General features: G+C 36.4%; 1 protein-coding gene across 1 annotated transcript in view; it reads right to left on the bottom strand.

Annotated features, from left to right (window-relative positions):
* CFTR (CF transmembrane conductance regulator) overlaps positions 1–24,661 on the bottom strand; it is a 165,265-nt gene that overhangs the window by 42,888 nt on the left and 97,716 nt on the right. Inside the window, exons 15-21 of the mRNA XM_014838463.3 lie at positions 24,089–24,217; positions 16,890–16,927; positions 16,178–16,428; positions 12,249–12,328; positions 7,335–7,485; positions 6,195–6,422; positions 3,353–3,453 (exon numbers count right to left, since the gene is read on the bottom strand). Of these exons, the coding sequence (XP_014693949.2) occupies positions 3,353–3,453; positions 6,195–6,422; positions 7,335–7,485; positions 12,249–12,328; positions 16,178–16,428; positions 16,890–16,927; positions 24,089–24,217 (978 nt within the window). The remainder of the gene's footprint in view (positions 1–3,352; positions 3,454–6,194; positions 6,423–7,334; positions 7,486–12,248; positions 12,329–16,177; positions 16,429–16,889; positions 16,928–24,088; positions 24,218–24,661) is intronic.

Genomic DNA, 24,661 nt, shown 5'->3' with positions numbered 1-24,661 from the left:
GTTTTCCTAGGAAGAAAGATCCCACAAAATGGGGTTAATTGCGTATTACAGGCCTTTAAATAGAAGCAAAGACACAGAAAGAAGGTGAAGCATATGAGTAGAGTTACAGTAGGGTGGTGCAACTGGTGGAGGGAAATGGGGGAATTCTTTCTGGTCGCATGTGTTTTTTTCTACAAAGTATGTAGCAAGGTCATTGGCTGAGAGTGAAGGGGGTGGCATTATTGGAGCACCTGCGAAGAGACAAGAAGGTGGGAAAGGACTATCTTAGAGAATAAAAAATTTATTAGAAAATGTAATAAAAGAATTGTTGGCCACTTTGAGGACCGATATTTGAGATGTGAGTCAGTCATAAATACATAGTGACTTGAGGTAGCAATGAGGAAGTGTTATCATCCAAATATTACCTTTACTGGTTGAAAGCTAATGAAAGCTAGGCACCTGGGTGTAAGCAATGGATGAGCGGTAAAAGAAAAGTCATTGCCATTTTTATAACTTCATAGTTCTGTTAATGTTTGACTCTGTGTAAAATTAGGCCAGATGGGTAAATGAAATATTCTTTCTAAGTCTAAAGACTTTTTTTTCTCTGAGTAGCTCTACACTGAAAAGCTAAAAGTGTGTGCAAACAAAACACTCTCTTATTTTAAATTCAGATCTAAATTCAGTTAACAAATCAGCAAAGTAAAATAAGAATACATTGAGTTTTTACTCCAGAGGTCACAAGAACCTTTCTTGTTAACATCATATAAATGTGATGGGCATAGCTATCTTCCCTCCTGCTCTCAACACATGCCAGGTGAAAATAAAAACATTACTGTATAACTTTAGCAATTACATGGGTGAAAGCAGTATGATGGGAATTAATAACTAGATAAATGCCCACAAAGGCCCAGGAAAGACCACTTATGCTATTTGGCAGGGAAATGAAAACTAACATGATCACTTTGGTAGTCAAACAAAAGAACACGACTTTTTAAAATGAGATCAAATGCAAATATTGATACTTTTCATACAATGTATTACAACATAATAGTTCTTTGCAAGGATCTTTTTATATCAAAAGATGAAAGACACAATGTCAAAGCACAGGTCACAAAGCCCAGGATACCCATGTGAAAAACTAGAGAAGTAAAAATACCTTAAAGAAACTTTAATGGGACTAGAGATACAGAATAGAAATGTACCAAACAAAGATTTTGACATCGGTGTGTAGAGGCTGTTACATAAACAGGAAATTAATATGTCAAAGAGAAAAGAATCATGCATATACAAGGTAAAGAGATGTTTTTAGATAAAAAAGAGATGAAGCACATGAGGATTTTAATTGCAAAGTCAAACTTGTAGAAAGTTTGAACCAAGAATTAAATAAATGCAAGCACAATATTTATTTACTATTCTCCTGCTATTTTCTGACACAAACATTTTTAAATAAGTACATACATTTATCAGACTCAACCCCAAGAGCTAAGTGAGGAGATGAACGGAGTCACTAAGGGAAGCTGGTCAAACTCAAAAAATAATGTTAAAGGAAAAGAGAGAATATATTAAACTACTATAAATCATGTTAAGGTTAAATTACATTTCAATAAATTATTAAAACACTTTGATTAAATAAAATATTAAGACTTATGGGCAAGAAGAAGGCATTAAAGTTTTGGTTTTGCCCTAGAGATATTTTTTATAATGATATGTGTTCCGACAAAAATTGGTTATACAAATTTCACAGCTGAATGAAAGTGTGCACTTTGAGAACATGTGAACTGTCTCAGAAAGTGGGAAAAGAATTTAAGCAACAAGTGTAATAAGAGTGTGGTACAGTCTTTTCAACTGGGGCTTCTAGACTCCCCACAAATCCAGTAAAGGGTGACCGATTTTAAATACAGTACTCCAGATAGACTAACAGAAATTGATGATGATGCTATCTAGTCCAACTAGACAGTCTGATTGAAAATTATGTACTTGTTTTTTTAAATAAAAGTGGGAAATCTGCCTTGCTTCCTTTTATCTCTCACTCTTGCTGCCATGGGATTTGTGCCCTGACACAGTGTTAGCTCACATACGTTACTGCAGGTTCCGCATTCTAGGAAACCAAGATAAGAGAAACAACAAAACCAAAATGTGGTCTTTGTACAGACCAATGAGGCACACAAACGCGAGGCAATATTTGTCAAGTAAAAAGAGAGGAGACGATGATAAACACTCTAGGAATGAGAAAGGAGCTATCACTAAAGACTGGAAATTTTAAAAATAAGAAAAAACATTATGAAAAATGTAATGCTGATAAGTTTGAAAACCCAAGATAGGGAAAGAGTTCTTAAACAAGATACCAAAAACACAAAACATAAAGGAAAAGATTAATAAATTTAACTCCGTTAAACTTAAAAGCTTCTTTTCCTCAAAGACACTATAAGCCCGGCCACTGACTGGAGGATCATGTTTGAAATGTGTGGAACTCACAATTGATCCATAATTTACAAACTCCTACAAATCAATTAAGAAAAAAACCCCAGTGTACTTGAAAAACGGGCAATCAACATGAAGAAGCAATTAACAGAAGAGGAAACCAAAATGGCCAAAAAATATGTATTAAGCTGCCCCATCTCCTTACTAATCACTTCCCATCCATCAGATTGCCAAAATTAAAATGTCTAAAGCCAGCCCTGATGGCCCAGTGGTTAAAGTTTGGCATGCTCCACTCCAGCGGCCCAGGTTCAGTTCCTGGGCACAGAACCATACCACTTGTCTGTCAGTAGCCGTGCTGTGGCAGCAGCTTACATAGAAGAACTAGAAGGACTTACAACTAGAGTATACAACTATGTACTGAGGCTTTGGAGAGGGAAAAAAAAGAAGGAAGATTGGCAACAGATGTTAGCCCAGGGTGAATCTTTCCCAGAAAAATAAAAAAGAACTTTATCCAGCTTAAAAAAAAATTTAAAAAGTCTGACACTATCAAGTGTTGCTGAAGCTATGGGCCTACGAGAATTCTTATACGCTCCTGATGGGAGTACCAATAGATACAAAGGATTTCAGAGCAATTTGGCACCATCTAGTAAAGTTGAATGTGGGTGAATTCTATGACCCAGCAATATCACTCCTGGGTATCTGTCCTAGGAAAATCCTGGGCAAGGAGACTGTGCAATAAGGTTCGCTGCAGCACTAGATCTTGATTGTGGCTATCTATGCAGAGGAAAGAAGAGATGTGGGTTTAATGAGAGATACATAGCAGCCTTCAATTTATCTCTAACGTTTCATTTCTTAAACTGGAGCTTGGCTATTTGGTTGTCCCTCATTAACTACACTTTTTGGTTTGTCTGAATTTTTTCACAAAAGTTAAAAAATAATAATAATTACTTACCAAGCTATCCACATCTATGCTGGAGTTCACAGCCCACTGCAACGTACTCATGATATTCATGGCTAAAGTTAGAATAATACCAACTGTGCCTTCTCCTTCGCCTACAGGGGGAAAAAAACATATGAGCAAACTTTATGTTATCTCCGTCCTCTGTGAACCAGTTTATTTACACCTCTCCTGGGGCATATACCATATTCAAGTCACATTTCAATTTTGTGCCAATTTTAACCTTCTTTCAGTTCACCACAGCCTCTACCACTAGTAATAACGCCCTGAATATAGTAAGTATTCAACCACCATTTTAAACCAGAGTGTTTGAATATTAGGAAAGAGTTGCCCTTTTTAAAGGTGTTTCAGATATTTAAGGGGCTGTTGGTATTGAGTAAATACCATGTTTATCTCTTCTACTATTACTCTGTAGGTAATAATACCCTCAAAGACTACACTGGACAAGAAGTCCTGTGTCTGGATGAGTTCCTCCACAAAGAAGTCAAAAGCAGGAGAAAGGTGTGTTGGAGCAGCACCCAGAAGATGCTTAGATGTGCTTCATGCCTTGGCATGGAGGATTTCTCTGCTAATCAGATATTGAGGGAAGAAAGTGGACTTAAAGTTTGAAAGGGAAGTCAGAACTCCCGGGTCTGCCATTTGGAAAGACAGACTGCCCTTTATGTTAAAAGAATTAAAAAATGACTACTTCACCCAGGAAGAACAATACTTAAGTGTTTAATTAGAGTAAGTAGTTTTTCAGGGCTGGAGGGGACCACTAATAAAAATTCATCAATATTCAGTATTTATGGCCATAAAAATTTTCTAATAGGAATTCTTTGAACTTAAATTATTATAACTTTAGGTTACCAAGTCTCAGCTGGGAATCCATCTTTGCATCTGTAATGCATGATAAAATTGTCATAGGGTTCTAAAATTGGGAGAAATAATTCATTCTATTATTATTGACATTTTTGCTTCCACAATTCCTCTAACAGAAGACAAGCCATAGACAGCAGGTATGTGCTTTTAGTACTAAATCATTTATTCTAAATGTAAGATTTATCCAGGCTCCCAATATACTACTCATTCTGAAGCTTAAGATGAGAGAAAGATAAAATTTTAATAATAACAATAATAAGTAATAGAAGATTTATGGGTATTTACTATGGACCAGGAATTATGCTAAGTGTTTTGCACAAATTGTCACACTTAATACTCACCACAAATCTATGGGATAGGTACTATGATTATGTCTATTTACACATGTGGAAAATGAGGGTCTTTGAGAAGTTAAGTGTATGAGTGAATATGGCTGAAGGCCAGTAGAGGCAGGGTCAATATTGGCTGCGTGACTAACATTCACTCTGGTTGGGCACCTGATCAGGTTGATAAGTCCTGAGCTAGGCTGATTGTTAAATGCTTTGACTATCACCCCTGGTAAATCGGGACTTAATCAGATCCTTAACCTTATGTTACAGCATATGATATATTGGTTTGAATTCATTGTTCACAAATCTTTGTTCATTTGGCCCTCTTTGATCCTATTTCAAACAACTTAAAGAAAAAAAATTTAAATTCTGAACTTAAGAAGAAACAATTTTTTTCAAGTTGCCCCAAATTACTGTACTGCTAAGGATTTAGTTCATTTGCCTGCCCTCTTATATCCCTCTCATAGAGTCATTTCCCTCTGCCCTAGCTGAAAGCACAACGGATGTGGGGAACCTGCGACCCTCATAGCAGCTGCATGGGTTGCAAGTGCACTCCCGAGCCACAATAAGCTTATTTTCCGTTCTCTCCAGGACTGTGTAATTGGACAGAGGAACTCAGCTGTTAATTCAAGGGGCTGAATAAAGAGGCCATACAAAGTCACTGTGGCACAGCCCTGGTACACCAGGGGAACTAGTCTTTAGAGAGAGTGAAATGAATGAAGCAGCCACAGAAAGGAATGGACACGGGCCTCAATCTGGCCTCAAGAGATGGGAAGAAGAGTAGAGTCGCACTCTCCACACCTATTCCACGTCCTCTGGAAGCCCAGCATGACTCCTACGCTGGGTCCCCACAAGGCACGCCTGTAACTCCAACATGTGTTTCATTTGGTTAGAGCAGGATTCTATTTTTAAAATCAAACGATCCCTCAGATTTGGCAGTTGCTCTGAATCTTTGTCCACTGTCACATATGTAACATATTTCAACACTTCTTATAGCTCCGTAGCTCAACTTTTTAAATTGGGAGAGTTTACTTGTCTACATAGATTTTCATTTTACTTATGATGAAATGTTTTGTGTTTTTCACCCAAAGATCCTAAAATTCAGGACATTTGTATTTGAAATATATGGCACTTTTCTCTAAATTATTTCACTTCTACAGCAGTTTTTCATTATGCAAAATTCCCATTAGGATGACGAATTGCACCAACTGCTAGTTAGAAGAACATAACTTACCAGGAATGGGGATTTTGTGTGTTTAAGTGTATAAATGTGGATGTTTCTTCTCCACTATTCAGAGAGCTCTTTAATAAAGAGATCTATTATTTTTAAAGCCCGGATCATTTACCAATATGAGAGTCAAGAGACGACTTTTTCCTTTCAATCAGATTGGTTATCTGATACTCTCTGTGTCTCCGTTTTTCAAACTGTACCTCAGGGATAATACTACAGATAGCTCTAATTTGACAGTAAAACAACAGAAATACAAGGAAATCATTTGTTAAACACAGAATGAAAAAATTTCATGATTAATAAACTCCCAAAAAATCTGTTTAAAGATAAAATTTGTAACCTGTAAGAAGGTAGCATTTTATTGGTTGACAAAGTTTTACATTAAATGCTTAAATAGTTAATGAGTTCATAGTACCTGTTGTTAAGATGGAAATAAAGGTAACAGCAATAAAGAAGATGACAAAAATCATTTCTATTCTCATTTGGAACCAGCGCAGTGTTGACAGGTACAAGAACCAGTTGGCAGTATGTAAATTCAGAGCTTTGTGGAACAGAGTTTCAAAGTAAGGCTGACGGCCGAAGGCACGAAGTGTCCATAGTCCTTTTAAGCTTGTAACAAGATGAGTGAAGATTGGACTCCTGCCTGTGAGATATTCCCACGAAAACAATGCAAATCATATAAATACATAATGCAAATTCTTACTACCACGTATCTTAAAAAGCTTAGTGTAAAGAGAAATCAAACAACACATGTCATTTGTTAGAGAGGTTCTTCATTCTGGTGCCATACTTTGCACAGATGAAATTTGTCACTTTTTTAACGAGTTACCCTTCTTTTTCACTCAGCTACCATGTACGGGAACTTGTTATAAAATCACTGCCATTATTGATTCACTTTCCTTGGCTACCGCTGGGCATTGTTTTTCTGGCTAATCCTAAATTAATCACTGCTGAGAGAAAATGTTTTTCTTTTAAAACAATTTATTCAAGGTCTCAATTAAAAAAGTTTATGTAACTTAATTTAGCAAATAACCTTCAATGCAGAAATGCACTGGAAATTTATCCCCTGAAAATGCACCCACACCAAGGCTGGTACCGAAAAATGGGCTTCCCACACAGCCCAAGCAGTGTTTGGGGGCACACAAAAAGGCGGACCCCTGGAGAGAAAGCAAGAGTGTCTGAAAACAAGTCAGAGGGAAGACTTTTGTCCAGTATCATTTGGGAACCCTGACAAACCTTCAGTAACAGTAGCATGATCATTTTTAAGTTTAACTTATATAAGTAAATTATAAATGAATATCCTATACACTAACACTGGTAAAAGTCTTTACACTTGTTTTAAAACCAAAATGAAGTCAAATGTTCATAAATTAACAAAAATAAATATGTGGTTTTGTACTTTACTGTTTCCTTTTATATGCACACATTTTAAAAAGTCATTGTTATATAAGGCAAGAGCTTACAAGGGGGAAAAATTGGAAAAGCAGATTAATACTAATCACAAATAGCTCTTGTGGATATTTTTCAAGGTGAGCATTCCCATTCAGTGTCATACCTTCAGATTCCAGTTGTTTGAGTTGCTGTGAAGTGTGGAGGAAGTAGGCCCTCAATATAATGAAAGCAGCTATCACTGGCACTGTTGCTAGGAAGATGTAGGGTTGTAAAACCGAGACTACGGCCACAGCTCCAATCACAATTAATAACAACTGTAGAGTCAAAGAAAACACCTTAGTGAGTAAACGTTTTCACACTGCAAAGGGGACAAGGTACATCAGCTACATATTTCTAACTAAGCTCTTCACACTCTGTTTCATTCTCTTTTTTTTTGAGGAAGATTAGCCCTGAGTTAACACCTACTGCCAATCCTCCTCTTTTTGCTGAGGAAGACTGGCCCTGAGCTAACATCCGTGCCCATTCTCCTCCACTTTAGATGTGGGATGCCTACTACAGCATGGCTTGCCAAGCGGTGCCATGTCTGCACCTGGGATCAGAACCTGTGAACCCCGGGTCACCGAAGCAGAACGTGCACATTTAACCACTGCGCCACCGGGCCTGCCCCGGTTTCATTCTTAATAAGGAGCAAGTATCTTCCTACTAGGAGGGAGACACTTTTTTCATAAGTTCTATGAATATTCAAAAAATTATTTAGGTCACTCAGTATAACATTTTGAAATTTCAAAAACATGGTGATTTCTGATCTCAGAATATTCTCATTCTCCACACACTTTAAAGTGTTGTTTGATAAATAAATTTTAAATGAATATGATTTCTTTCTAGCCTGGCCCTCTTTTAAAGTACACTTTCATTCTGAGATAATTTTAGTAGGAATGTGAAATTTTAGGATTTATGTTGTTTAGACAATTTCTGAAAATTGGGCATCATCTTGGAAACTTTTGAATCAGAAAGACCTGGTGTAACCGTAGGCTTGGTCATTTAGGCAAGCTACTTAACTTCTCTGAACCTAGTTTTGTCACGTTTAAGATTGAAAAAAATTGTACTTAATAAATTTTACTCCCCTCCCAACAATCTTGTTCCCATTCCTTGAAATAACTGGAGAAAATCTAAGGGTTCAAAAAATTTTTTTTGGAAACGGCTGATTTAATTTGAAGTTAGACAACTTTTTCTATCTCATATGTTGTCAAAATGTTGACTGAATTTTGTGTTTCAGTCAAGCCCACCCATCGCAGATCTCTCTTCACATTATCCACCAAAAAATGGATCCCTGTTGGCAGTCTCAGAAACAAGCTAACCATATTGATGTTGTTCAGGATCAAATTAAAGGCTTAAATTCTATATTTCTGTGTGACATAAATCGAGACATTTTAAAAAGAAAAAAATGTATGCTAATGTTTGCTCCAAAATAACTTATTTGAATAAAGTATAAATAAAGTAATTGTCAGCAACAAGGGTTGAAAAACAAACCTATTCTAACATCCTATTTTTTATATATATGTATATAACAACCTATTATAACATCCATATGATCAGGGAGCCAGCTCTCTACCAGTTTCCTTGGGTCACATGTGTATTTTCCAGCTGATGCAGTGAAACACAGAGCATTTTGGTCAGTGGGAGTGGAGACCAGGTATAGCTAAGGTCTGCATAAATCTTGTTTGAACAGGTTGTTATTTTCATCTAAAACCTTAGATGATCATATCTCGGTGATACTTTTCTAAGGGAAAATGCCTTTAGGTCTCCAATCATCAGATTTTGTAATATCAGCCCCTCACTCATTTGACGAATATGCAGATGAATCTTTGCTGTGCCAGACAACGGACTAAGTACATATGATGGCTCAATAATCTCAGGAAAGTCTTCCCTATTCCTTTCTTGTCCTACAAGTGCCACCAGTAAAAAGAGAAAGCGCCAAACTCCCCAAATGTTTTTTGAATGATTGTTGATATGGTCCAGATTCTTAGGAAAGAAACGGGAACTGTATTACGATAGAATAGTTGGGATTGGGTAGTCAACAGGCCAAGATATCACACTGGGCTCTAGAAGAGCAGAAAAAAGTGGGGACATTTGGAAGTGATGAAACATTCATGAAAGAGACTTCCAGCAATTATAACCATCCAGAAGATAGCCCAAATCAAAAAATAAGTGAAAAATAAGTCTAACCTTTGAGGAAAATAATTCTCTTTGCTCCATAAGATGCCATCCTTAGGCACTGAGGTCAGAACTTAATAATTTAGTACTGTATACAAAATTAAAGGCACTGGCTTAATGTATTTGATATTCTAATTACACAAAGAAGCCTTAAATTCTATCCTAGTTTTTAATTCACACTGGATTAGAAACAAGTCGTTTCAGATCAGGTGAATTAGCGAGAGGACAACAAAACGAATAATTAAATAGAAGGACTTCAGACAAGACAAAAATGTGAGCACAGACTTCTAATTCTCATTCATCCTTATCGAAATCCTAAACTTCCTCAGGAAAAAAAAAAATCAATGGAACATAAAAACTAGCAGGCACCATCCATCCATGTTCCTAGAAAGTGAGCAGCACATTTTCAGCCACCAAAGCAGCACAAAATACCTTTTCAGAACCATGCAATGAACACCAGATTTGAAATTTAATTCATAAATGATAGTGAGTCTTTGAGAATTTTTAAGCAAGGGATTGAGATTAACAGAATGAATGTGGGAAAAAAGATGTGAAAGACACAGCAGAGATCAAAGTAACTGAACTCAGCGCGTAATCGTATATTAGGAGAAGAGAGAAGCAATCCAAAAAAACTTAAAGGTTTTGAGGAGGAGAATAGAAGGTTTTGATATTTTAAAATATGTAAGCTTTTGTTTCATGAAAAAAACTATTCTCCCAGACATGGAGATAAGTAGGATTCTAGGATATAGTTTTTTTCCATTTGGCTTCAAGATAAAGTTTCTCCTGCATGGTCCACTTCCAGTGTGTCAGTCTGAAGCATATAACTTTAAGACTGAAAGGGACCAGCACCAGATTTATTTTCCCCATTTTCCATGTTAGAAACTTGAGACCCTTAGAGGTTGTCTTGCTCAAGGTAAAATAAATAGTGGTATCTGCAAAACAGAACCCAGATCTTTCGTTTTCATTACGTAATGTTCCAACTCAGAAAGCAAATTTGCCAAAACATTATCAAATGTTAGGAAACAGAGTAAATAGAAATGAAGTTTTTGAAAAAAGGAAGTTTACAAGTGTGCCATATTCTATGTAAAAGATCTGTTCCTGAAATATTGTGACTGGAATGAAATTTCATTAAGCTGAACATAATTAAGTAAAACGAGAGGAGCTCACAATTTAAAGGATCCCTGTGATGAATTTTTTACAAAATCAAAATTAATTGGATTTTTACTGTATCAGATTGTTATGTATTATGCTTTCTTAATGTGAGACCCTTTTATAAATAAAATAGGGAAACTAAAATAAAAGTCCCCTGCCCGATCACTTGGGAAGCAACAACTAACAAATCCCAATAACATTAGAAGCTGAGCAGAAACTATTCAAACTGCCATAAGAGAAAGGACTGGAGAGCCATCACATATGTCAAAAAGTGTTGATTTACAAAATAAATATTTAAAAATTAGCTCTCCCAGAGACTGAAGTGAGCCTTACCCTGATTCAGAAAATACTCAGTAGACTAAAAAGTAGGAAAAAAATTATCAAGGGCCACCATTTGTGAATCCTTTTTAATCATATCAAGATGTCCGTGTTCCAGTTTGTACCTGATTTGATAATATCACATTTGGAACCAGTCATTTACACTCCTTGAACGAGGAACAAATGTCCAGTGCTTAAGGAAAGACCCAGGAAACGCTCCTTCAAACGCGTGAACCCAAAGCGTCAGAGAATTCCAGCAGCTGCTGCTGACTTACATCCCTAAACAGAGCAACTGAAGGAAATCCCAAATGCTAAAGTTCACTGGGAACACTTCGTGCATTTGATTGTGCCAGTCCCTTCAGAGGAGGCAAACTGACAGTCTGGGTTTTCTGTACCTGCCAATGTCGGTTGTGTATATACACAAATGTAGTGGCCCTTATTTTGTTTCATAGGTTCTCTCAAATAAAGTATTATTATTTGGCGGGGGGTGGGGGGTGAAAGGGCGTGGGAGGAAAGAATGACTCATCCTAAGATGGGCAGCATCCTGTTTTAACTTGTCTCTCCAAGGATATCACTGAGACTGTGGCATTTGCTCTCTGAAGCTTGCCCTAAGCCAGACAGGAAGCTGTTTTCAAACCTGGTCCAAGAGCCAAGGTCTTTAACTCCCAACACTCCTTAAGTCCTGTCATTTGTGGAGTCCTAATGCGGTACCCTCTAGGTCACCTTCATCTCCATCCCCTCCTTTGCTTCTCTACTCTCACCACCAGTCAATCACCCTACCGCAGGGATATATGCTCAGAGCCAGGCTTCTCTGGAGGCCTCTTCAGACCTGTCACCCACGGGTAGTCCTCACCAGGCCTGAATTCTTCTTTCCGCTCTCACGTGCTTGAAAACGTATCTGTCCTTCTGTTCCTGCATTATGGTCCCTACTGTGAGGCTGCTGGCTAGCTAATCTGTGCCAAAGTCTTCAGGGGTGAGACTGCCTTAAACTGTAGTCCCCAGGGTAATCAGTCTTCATTTAACATGGGCCCTTTGAGGGTAGGTAAACTTCCATCAAATAGTAATGTCAATGTCAAAAATGTCATACTTCACGGACAGTGATTTGGGGGAAGATGGTCTTTTTATCCCTCTAAAATCACTCCCAACTAGACAGTTATTACATCTAAATGCAGAATTGCCTTGGGAACAGGTCAGGTAAATAATCTGACATCACTGAATTTATTAAATTTATGCCTATTTTGAAGACTTTTAATATTGGCAAAATTCATACAACAGATAGGACTTCAACTCTTAACCAATTGAAAAAATAGCAAAAACACATTAACATCTTTTTCTAATTATTAAAAAAGTAGGACAAATTCAAAGATACTTAATAATACTTATTTCTACAAACCTGGATGAAGTCAAATATGGTCAGAGGCAGAAGATCATCCAAAATTGCCATATCTTTGGAGAATCTATTGAGAATCCCACCTAAAATATAAAGGAAGATAAATTGCTCAAAAACCTTAAATCTTAAATAATCTCAGAAAGTAATCTCAAAAAGACATATCAATATTTGATCAATTTGGATCATAGCAGAAGCATTCAGAACTCAAATAAGAATTAGCAGGTAATCAGATAAATAAGGACTTAGAAAATTTTAGAGTTGTACAAAGAATTCTAAGTAACCATGTGTTCAAGTCATTGTCTCTCACTTTTAAACCTTTATAAAATATAGACTGCTGTAAGATTCAGGCAAAAACCAATGTCTTCAATAGAGCCCTTATCACAAATTTTGTCAGGAATGGCACTCCTCCTCCTACTACAATCTCCCACTTGCAAGCCTGAGGTCAGTGATAACTTCTTGGACCCACTATCATCATGCCCCTACATCTGTATTCCACAACATACAGCTCTCCCTCTCCTCTGACTGGCACACCCTTCAGCACCTCTGCAGAAACCACAGCTGCTCTGAACCCCTGCCTGCCCACCATGTGGCCCTCCTTCGCCATGTTCTCTCTTTCTACTCTCTTCACTGGCAATCTAAGCCTCAGCCTATCTTCTAAATTCCAGATTCACATTTATAAGTCTGATCATTTTTTCCTTCAATGAAAAGAAGTGATATGCAAAGTATCTACTATGTGCCAGGCACAATGCTAGGCACTGAGATAACAGAGATGAATAAGACATGCTCCTTGCCCCTTAGGAATTGATTGTCTAGGGGGGAGTTAAACATATAATTAGATAAAATATAACATAACAATGTATAAACAAAGTGACATTGAATCTTATCATTCACCTCCCCATTAACTGCAGGATAAAGTCCAAAATTCTTAGTTTAATATTTAATGCCTTCTATAATTTGACCTTAAGCCACCTAGCTAGTACAAGCTTCCTCTACTCAAACAATCTGTTTCAGTTAAATTGGTCTATTCCTTAAATATATTCTACACTCTCCTACCTCCCTGCCTTTTCCAAGTGGTTCTCTCTGCCTGAAAAGCCTTTCCTCTTGTCTCTACTTGTCAAAATCAACGTCTTCTTCCTGGCCCAACTCAAATGCCCCTCCTACAAGGAAGCCTCAATGTTTGTACCAGCTGGAATTAATCCCTTCCTCCACTGGACACACTTAATACCTTTAAGACATCTTGTCAGCACCTCTGTGTTATAATGACTATCTCCATGTCTTATGTCATAGTCTCTTACTTACATGTCTTATCTCTTTTTCTAGACTGTAAATTGCTAGAAGTCAACAGGCCCATGCCACATTTACTTTGTAACACTCGCAGCCCTCAGCAAAAAGCCTTACATGTAGGAATTAGTCAATACATATTTACTGACTTAAGGCACTATCATTAGCCTTTATAAATACTATGTTCTTTAGCATACTTAATTAAACATATTTATATATCTTTCCATAAATAAACCAAACATTGAAAAACATTAGCCTATGGTATTTATAAATACTGTTTAGAAAATGAAAGTCCACTATAGTGAAAAAAATATCATTCTGGTGCTTATTATAGTTCAAATGGTAGTATTCTGTCAAAATAGGCATTCACACTTTCATTCTTTCAACACACTTTACTGAGCACCTACTATGTGTCTGTGCATCTTAAGGTCATTTAAATAGTGACATCAGAAAATCAGGCAAGGAGAAAATTAAGGTCAATATACAATGGCAAAAAGGCACACCTGGGAGAAACTGAAGTGTACATACAAGGCAAGGAAGCATTGGCTGTTGCCAAGTATAGCAGAGAACATCTAGGCAACATGAGAACGAACGAACCACAAATCAGCAATAGCAATGGCTTTTAAAAGAAAGCAGAATCTTTGCTTACAGAAATTAGGGGTGGGAGTAGGGTGGGAAAAGGACATATAGACGTAAGAGCATCTTGCTATTTCAGTTCTCAGGAGCATAAATAAGGAGGAATGCAAAAAAGAGAGATGTATCAGAATCATCCTACAAAGTGGATTAAAGTTTGCAAAGTAAGATGAATGAGAAAATAAATAGTAACTATTTAAACACGAAATAGAGAAGGTTCCAAACCAACTGTGAGCAGTGTTTAGGGAAAGAGGAGTTCTGAAAAGTGAAGAGGTGGAATGGAAAGTGCACCCCCCCCCCCATGGGAAAAACACCCCACAGAAGGGAACAATGGGGAACTAACACTTATTTCACGTTTACTGTGTGACAGGCAAGTAGATCGCCTTGTTTCTGTCTCACAATGGTCCTCTGAGATAAGCATCCCTTTTCCTATTTTACAGACGAGGAGACAAGGCTCAGAAGATTAATCCGCCCATGATCATCACCCTTATGGGGCCAAGGCAGTCCTCAAACAATGCCTGTACTCTTTCATCATATCTCATTGCCCATTTCTGACTGAAGGAAACTTGGACGAATCTACCTTCTCTGGTCCTAAGTTTTCTCATAAAAAATGAAATCACAGGATCAAGGTACTTTGACACTCCCTTTTAGGTCTAAAATTTTGTAGCTCTGAAACAGAGGACTGTGATGTGTATATCCAAATGAGGCAAGGTTTTGGTGACACACAAGAGCTTCAGAATAAATATAAACAAGATCTTCCTGAATACTAACCCTGAAATTTTGTCACTCAGAAAAAAATGACGGGCATTTCTTATCTTCACATTTCTAGATATAAATCACTCTAAAAATCTCAATCTTGGAACTTATTCTTTGCTTTATAATCAATTGTTTTTGTATCTACCTCCTCTCCCTTGTCTGTGAATTCTTCCAGGGCAAGAACTGTGCCTTATTCAACTTTTCATACTAGCCCCTGGTTTAATGCCACACAAAGCAAGTGCTCAACAGGTTGCTGTAAGAATAAAACCTGGCGGATTCCTTATTAACTTCAGATTCTTTAAATGCAAATTTGTCTAAAGGGAAATCGATAGAATTGATTACTTTAAAGTACCTCATTGTCCTCAGTTTCTTAAATCTTGGGCCCTTTACATCACTACTGTTACTTTCTGTGACTTTGTTTATTTTTATTGAAGTATAATTGACAAATAAAGTTGTAAGACATTTAATAAGTGTACAATGTGATGATCTATGTATACATTGTGAAAGGATTCCTCTCATCAAGTTAATTAACACATCCATCATCTTTCATATTTACCTTTTTTTTTTTTTGGTGAAAACATTTAAGTTTTATTCTCTTTGCAAATTTCAATGATAAAATACAGTGTTATCAACAATAATCACCATGCCATACATTAGATTCTCAGATCTTACTTATCTTATAACTGAAAGCTTATACTCTTTTACCAACCTCTATGATGGTGTCAAAAATACTTTTAAAATACATTTGGATTTCCTGCTACCCCCCCCCCCGAAAAAAGAAAAGAAAACCCTGAAATGAATTTATATCATCATCTTTAAACAGTTACATGAAACTAGATTATTCTACTCCATCAAAAGACTTTATCAGTAAAAGAATTTTATATTTTCCTTGATCACTTCAAATCTTCCCCTTTTTTGAACAACACTACACATTGGTAAGAAGATGCCTGGAAGGGAGCTAGACCAAATATCTGAAGAGAGAAGGGCAACTGACCCAGAAAGGCCTGCTTCTGCTGCTACAGTCCTGTCAGCATCACGTTCTAACAAACTGAGCTACTCTAATTAACCAATAAAGAATGTATGGAACAACCATATCTGAAGGTCTATGGTATCTGAGACATGTACCTCCAGTCATAAGGAAGCTCAACAAAGGGCAGATGCCTCCATGCAAAAGCCAACGCTACTACTAGAAAACCAACCAAATCACAGGTCTTTTTGAGGGTGGATCAGCAGTTTCATTTTGTGTATACTTAGTCAAGTACCTGCTTTCAACGTATTAAGTGTTGACATAGGTGCTTGAAGAACAGAGTGTAACATTTTGTGGTGTAAAATTTTCGACACTGTGATTAGAGTATGCACCAGTGGTAAACCTCTGAAGAGGCCCAGAGCTAGCAAAGTGTCGGCTACTCCCACGTAAATGTAAAAAACATAATACGAGCTGGTGCTGGTGATGATCACTGCAAAGCTGTTATTTGCACCCTTTGTACTATTCCCGCTGTCTTGAGGCGGTGTTCTGGAAAGCAAAAGGAAGACTGTTATTTGGCAACCAAACTTTCCTACTAGATTTCCAAAACACATAAATGAAACTCAATTTGAATCTAAAGAAGCACAACACATTTCACTAGCAGAGTTCATGCCATTAGTCTCAAGGATTTACTATTGCAAGAAAGCAGATTAAGTTTTTCACCATTGAAATAGATAAAACTGATCCTTATTAAATACTCAGAGCAAATACGAAATGTACAATGCTGTTTTAAATATTTTTATGGCATTTTATGGAAACTAAACAATTAATTCCTTTAGAAGTTGGCAAAGAGCTGCAGGACTGCACATGCTCACAACTTTAAACCAAAGAGCTCGATTTTCCACTACTGTAATACTGTGGGGAAGCACAATGGGTATTACAATATTTAATAAGACCCAAATAATCAATAGAGGCAAAATACAATCCACAATAGGATACCGAATACTCACTCTTTAAGTAGCCACAATACAACCAACGAAGCAGCCACCTAGAAGAGAACAACACACAGTTGATTTTTTTCCAACATCTTTTCCTATTCTTCCTACACCTTCCTCTAATTCCACCATGACCAACATCAAAATAGACACAATTTCATTTTCCTTTGCTTTGCTCTCCTGGGTCCAGCAGCTGCAATCATTGTTCTAAGAACCATTATTTGTGGTGAGAACATCCTAAGTTAACGGAATTCAAATTTCGTTGAATTAAATACTTTGCATTTCTCTCTTTCATTCAACAGGAACTATTAATTATTGGAAAAGATGAGATTAATGTTTATGAAACTTAGTTAAAAGTTTCAACGATGTAAAAATTCACAGTTTATGAATAAACATAAGTGCACTCAGGTTAAAACATACTCCACTGGTATGAAAATTATTTTGGGTTTTCTCAAAGTGGAAACATTTGGCTGAGGGAAAAATGTTCTATACTATAACTAGACCAAAAAAATTTTTTATCAAATGTGATTTTTGTAGTTCCTTTGACATTTAAATGACCTGTACTCTGTTCTATTTCAATTTGGCATTCTATTCTCCTAAGCCCTGTGAGAAACAATCTTGTGTTGATGCCATCACAATTATACTACTAGAAATGACTGAAACTACCCAATTAGCCCAAAAATAATGTTACCAAAGAATAAAATAGAAAAAAGAACCACGAAATTGTGAGTAAAGTAATTTTGAAAAGGAACACAGCATAAAAGTTAACAGGGGACAAACAAATATGCTTGGTATAAGAAACCTATGTCTTACTTCATACTGAAATTTATCTTGATTATTTAATAATACTATATAAACTAATTTATTGATAACACAGCATTAATCAAGAAATTACATTATGAAGTCCTACACTTTAAAGGGGTGTATAAATTTTAGTTAAATTTACATATCATATAGGAATATAATGATGAAAAATCTAAAGGTATCATCCTTACTTTCTGACTTTTTTTCACTGTATACACAGCCTCCAAGACTGTATTAATAAGAAGAAAAACTATTCTTGTTTCCTTGAAATTCAAATGACAAGAACCTCGGCAATAATCTATTTCAAAAGTCTTTGTTCCAGTACAATTGTTTTCCTATTTCCTAAGACTAATGATATTTCTCAAGAACCTAGGTAAGGGTATATTTCTCAGTCACTCTTCAGTTATTATAGTCCTCCTTTGTTCCAATTAAGAAAGTGTCAATATTACTGGCATTGCCAACATTTTCAGGATGGGAGTAAATTCCAGAAACACATATTTTATAATATTTACTATGGAACAATAACCAAAACAGTTTTCCAAAGACCTGGTCTAGTCAGTGTAATAAAAGTTATTTTCTGGCTTTTGTGGATAGAGACCACTTGTGGACAGAGACATGGAACCACCAGTCCAAACTGCTTTTATTGACCGGAAGAAAGACATTTCCAAGGACTTGACATAATGTCTTTACTAAAAATATTTGGGGCATATAGAAACAATTGAGTAAGCAAGTTTTATTGTTTCATTTCCAAAATGTTTTAAGGTTATAAAGTTCATGTAGTTTATCATAGAGTGACAGTCCTGGAAGATTAAAGAAGAAAAGCAAAAAGGTTCTTATTTGCAGTTTTTTCAGGGTTTCAAATATCACTCCATATCACATGGAAAACAGTACAGTTTAAATCAGCACTGTCCAATAGAAATTTCTACAATAATAGAAATGTTCTATATCTGCGCTGTTCAATATTGTTGCCACTTATCACGCAGCATTCGATCACTTGAAATGTGGCTAGTGTGTATGACTGAGCAACTGAATTTTAAATTTTGTTTCATTTTAATTAACGTCACTTAATTTATATGGTCATACATGGCTGGTGACTACTGTATCAGACAGAGCATGCATAGACTATAATAACTATTAGTTATATAGGGTTGTAGACAGAGAATTTATTATATGTCCATGTTGGGCATCAGGAATCTGATGATGGCATTCTCTAAGGATAGATCCATGAATGGCCAAGAAGATGATTCACAAACTTTGCAAATGGCCCTAAGATGCAAAAGAAGATGTAGCCAGGATTTAGAAGCCAGGATGAATTAGAATTACGTAGAAAATTTGTTTACATTACTTTAAAAAAATGAAGCGCAGCAGTCGAATCCCATATAGATACATACAGAAAGAGAAGCCAAGTGTCTACATTTGAAAGACTTATTTGCTAAATGATTAGTACACATCTTAGGAGATGTGATGGATGAAAGGTGATCATGTATGTAGTAAAATCGAAACAGTACGGCTTCAAAAATAAGATGTGATATAGAACTAGAGCAAGAATGCATTCAGGACCTGTGAGGAACCCTCCCATAGCACAACCTGGTCAGACACAACTCTGCTATTCACAACTAAAGAAAATAGGCCTGAAAGAGAAGAAAACTGCCAAGGGCAATGTAATAATGTAATAAGGCCAGACGTATAAAAGGCTCAAAAATGTGAATCCAAGCAAACAAGGTATAGTGGTCCAGCACCCTTTCACGAAGAGCTTTAATAGGCTACAGAGAAGACACTCCTGAATATTTCACTGTGGAATATCTGCGTAGGCCTTTAAATATGACTTAAGGTTCTCAGTGCCTTGGATATTGAGCCTAGACAACAAGAGCAATCTGTTCCAGTGATACCAGATGTCCCTACCTCCCTTCATGTCCCCATCCAATCCATTTTCACTTTATAGTAGATGGAGTGATCTTTTTAAAACATAGAAAAGATCATGTCATATCCTGGCTGAAGCCTATCAAAGGTTCCCTATTGTATTCAAAATAAAACTCAAGCTCTTTCCTACAGCCAGTGGTCCCGCGAGTCTGGTTCTTACCTATTTTTCTAACATCACCACATGCTACACGCTTCTCTCCAACACCTGTCCCCTCCACCCCCTATTATGCTGGCCTCCTCTCAGTTTCCGTAATTCACCAAATCCTTCTGAGACCTTTGCATTTGCCTCAGTCTTTGCAGGTGTGACTTGTCTTATCTTTCAGGTGTCAGCCAAATGTCAATCCCTCAGAAAGTCCCCCCCATCCCCTCCTGCTCTCACCTTTATCTTAGCTGCTATTTATTTCCCTCTGCGCTTATCACGTTCTGTAATCATTTCCATCAAAATGTATTGATCGCCTATGTTCTCCCTCAGAATGTGCTTCAAAAGAGCAGGGAAGAGCCATTCTTGTCCTCTTTCCCATAGTACCACTAGGCTCGGTACTATGCCTAGTACCATACCTGGTCAACAGTAGGCATTAAGTAAATCTGTATTTAATAGGTAAAGGAATGGATGGATAACAGGATACTTAAAAATGCACTTACAAATGTCAGCAGAGAAAAAATTATATAATGATCATATAGAAAATACATTTGAAAAAGCAGGTGATGTTATGTTATGTAGGTTCAAGATAAAGAATCAAAACCAATTCATTCTACAAACTTTGGACATACACAGAATTCAGAGCTACTTCCCAAGTCACAAAATGAGATCTGTGTATAAATGAATACCTATTAAAATACTATTGACATTTTGAGTTTTTACCAAAGGAGCACAGCATAACAAATGTTCTGTTTACACTATAAACATAAGTACATCTTATATTCCATCTGTACATTCTGTTTGTTACTCACTGTATACACAGCAACACAGAATTGTGCCTGGCATATTGAAGGAACTTGAAAAATATGTGTTGAATGAGTAAATGGCTGAATGAATGGCAGGCGGTAATAGTAAAGTGACACCTTGTCATGACTTAATACACAGATTTCAAGGCTTTGCAGGTCAAATGCTCTAAAACACAGACCCATGCTAAGTAAAGCTGCCTTAAAAGAACTGCTATCAATCACTACCAGCAGTGGTAATATGAGAATATATGACATCTATTTTACTAATAATGTAAAGCCACCCAGGGATTCCTCATTAACAGAAGGGAAATCATAAAGGAATAAGACACGGCAGTTCTCTGACACATTTCTTAAAAATCACTAAATGGAATCTTTAGATAGTCCAGTCAACAACAATACTCTCTGGTTGTTGGAAAAGGAATCAGGAAACTGCCTCCTAATCTATTATTTGCATTTCTTCTCTCTCTAGTCAATGACGCACTGCCAAATAGGAGCACTAGAAAGACCAACGTAATAGAGATTTTACAGCCTATAACCAAGCTGCTAATACGTAAGAACTTACTGAAGATATTGCCCTGGACTGGGAAAATGCAGACTGACTCCCTTATCAAAATTACACACCAACGATAAGTGGCAACAAACTTAATAGACCAAACTAGTTTTTTTCGGTTTAGCAATTTGAAGAAATAAAAAAGGCTAAGTATTTTATACCGTAAAAGAGAGGCAGATTGAACCTATTCTATAAAATCACAAAATCCAAATTGAAGTACACCCCTATGAAAAGTCAAAATGGATAAATCATTTTTATCAAGGAAGAAATGTATCTTAACCTTTCTTTAGTTTCTCTGATCATGATGAGTATTAGGCTCTAAACAAAGTGTAAAAGGACTAAACTATCTTCCTGGCTTAGCATCTGTACCATGACACAAAGCACCAATGAGATATTCAATGGTAATGAGAAAGGTGAACACTGGTATTAAGAAAGAAGCTTCGTCTAAAAGAAAAACTAGGTAAATTTTGATTCAAATAAGCTGACAGAACTGTGAACATCAGTGAGTGATTTGTTTAGCTGCATAACTGTGCACATAATTGAAATAATTACTATTTGTCTACTATCACCAAATTTTGGTGAATCAAAATTTTGAGAGTCAGTTAATTGGCAATGCCTCCAGGATATTGGCCAAAAAGGCTCATCATTTATTACATTATTTCTTGCCTAGAAAATGGCATTATCAATTGTTTTGTCCATTAAAAAGATAATTTTTTACAATACTTGTGAGAGCTCGACTAATAATGGGTAGTTACACAGCATTTACATTCTCTGTTGTAATTTACTTTCTAACCCAAAGACAAAGGATCACTGTCTTCTTGATTAAGTGACCTAATAATATTGTACACATGTGCAGCAGCTCAATGCTCAATTACTAATTAATTAATTAATTGTACATCATTTCAAAAGGTGTATAAGTTCAACTCTATGGAGTTGCATGGCACAAAGGTCTTGTAAATAAACATAAATCACCACCATATTCAGATAGGCCCATGTTTTCTCATGTAACTCTATAAATTGAAGACAATCAAGTAATGCAATCTTTCAATGCAGAGGTTCAAATCACTAACAATTATAAAGGGCTGGTTTGGCATTAAATGTTGCACAGAACTGGGTTTCATTCACATTAATGTTGGTCATTTGGCATAACTGGCAAAGATTAATGAGGCAAGTTTGAAATACATTTCAATGCAATTTTTATTACTCATGTTAATCACGTTAATGTGAGAGTGTCAAATTACCCAAACCGCATATTTTCGCTAGAGCGTAAAAGGGATTATTGAAACTTTTATTATATCTCTGTTATAAACACATTCACCTCAAACTATCTTGAGCTTCATAACAATGATATGACATTAGGGATATTAATGAGAACAGCAACTAGCACCGCTCGCTGTGTGCCAAGCCCTACATTAAGGGCTTTATAATCATGATGTCTCTTAAGATGCAAAAATGACTTAGGAAGCTGGTACTATTTACAATCTTCCATTTTATAGAGGAGGAAATTGAGGCTCAGAGCGGCTAACTAACTTGCTCAGTTTCATAGTGTTAAGAAGACAGAGTTAGGTCACAGCCAGGTCAGTCTGACTCCACAGCTAACGCTGTATGCTGCATCTTGCATCAAGTCTCCATTTGGTTTATTAACTTAAAATAGTAGGAGGGCAAAAGAAGAGTTATCACGAGAACTCAAAAAACAAATGGAAACTGTTGGTTTATAGGTGAAGTAGTATGTACAACTTTTTGGCATACACCTTTAGATATTTAACATTATCTTACTTGGTCAGGGAGGATGATGACTTTTATGTAGACTTCTTAACTGAAGTTAGAAACAGTCTAACAACAGGAAAAACATGTAGTTCAAGTTTGTTTCAGTAATGTATGCATTTATACTGTCTCAGGAGAGGCAGTTCTTCACCTGGGTCATTTCTTCCCTGAAGGCAGCATGGGCCTTAATGTTATTTAGGTTGTATATTAGTGCACGTCCAGTGGTGCCCTCTGGAATAAATATCTGGAATAAATAGTCATTCACAGGCTGAATCCAATCCACAGATGTGTTTTCTTGTGCCCATATAGTGTTCATTTGTTTGTTTTTATTTACTCAACTACCCACACTCAAAAATGGGAACATTTTACAGGAAATTTTGGATTTCCACCTTATCTTGATAAATAAGAAGAATTACCAAAACTGATCCAAATTCCCAAATGGCAAGTCCTTGGCTGGTACTGAGCTGCAGTTGTCCCCTTTAGACAATTGGAGGGCAAATGCCCTCCATTCAGCCTCAAAGCCACTTCACCTGCAGACATTCTCTGCCAGGTCCCTTTGGGCATTTAGGTGGCTGCTCTTGATCTAGAGAAAAACCTCATCCACCAACCAGCTTACACTGATGTGGTCTACTGTGCTGTTTGCACCTCCCCCCTTCTTTCAACATGGTGATGTGAAGGACAGCAGGGACATGGCAAAGAAACCACAATGGTGGCACTATAGACAAAAAGATTCTGTAAGCAACTGGGTAAATCTCTGAAAGGATTGTTTAAAAGGATTACTAAGCCACTAGTATATATTTATTTCATTTTGTGAAGAAATAGTCATTTATAGGTGGATTCATCATTTGCATATTTAATAATGCAACATCTAGAGTCAAATGAATTTAAAATTTACTACAGAATGATTTTCAGTGTCTAATTTCAATCCATATAAATGTATTCCACTTTGAGGTTTTGAACCTCTGTATCAAAAACTTTTCATACAGAAGATATGTGTTTAAGTGTATTTCATGTTATGTACATATGAAATAAAATATCAATAGAAAAACTATATGAAACTATATATACCACTATATGATGTAAAATTACATATACTCACGTATACTTATATTTACTTATATATGCATATATACATTTATATATGTGTGTGCATATATATGTATATATCCTTCCAAATTATTCTTAATTTAACTTTAAATCACAGTAATATTTTACAACAGAAAATTCTTACCTCAGCCAGAAAAATAACAAAACACCAAATTAACACAAAAATTAAGCTCTTGTGGATAGTAATATATCGAAGGTATGTGTTCCATGTAGTCACTGTTGGTATGCTCTCCACATCATCAAAAAAGCATTCCTGACAAAAAGAATTATGGTTATTACAACGAGACAGTACAGTTTCACACCACTGTTTTGGCTTTATTTTGAATGTGTGGCAGTAAAGGAATATTACTATTTGAAGCTAAGTGAATTTCAACAAATATAAACAACGAAGAATGGCATGCATGATGTCACTCCACAGCCAGTATAATGTCCACTGCAGCAATGCAGCTTTTGAAAAAATGATAAACACTGTACTTCTTCGAAATTCTGAAAGTATACCACTGATTTAACTGTATTATTTTTGAACAATTTTACCATTTTAATGCTTAACAGTGTCACACTTTTTATCAAATAAATGGTATCATCAAACTGAAGCTTCTCAGAACTCTCCTTGATTTAACTTATTTCTTCTGGGGTCCATGTGCAGATAGAGTTTGGAATTTTGCTAGCTATAGAGGTCTTCCAATAGACCTGAAGG

Source organism: Equus asinus, chromosome 1 (genome assembly GCF_041296235.1).
Source record: "Equus asinus isolate D_3611 breed Donkey chromosome 1, EquAss-T2T_v2, whole genome shotgun sequence".
NCBI classification, from domain to species: Eukaryota; Metazoa; Chordata; class Mammalia; order Perissodactyla; family Equidae; genus Equus; species Equus asinus.
This window is presented reverse-complemented; position numbering and strand designations above follow the sequence as displayed.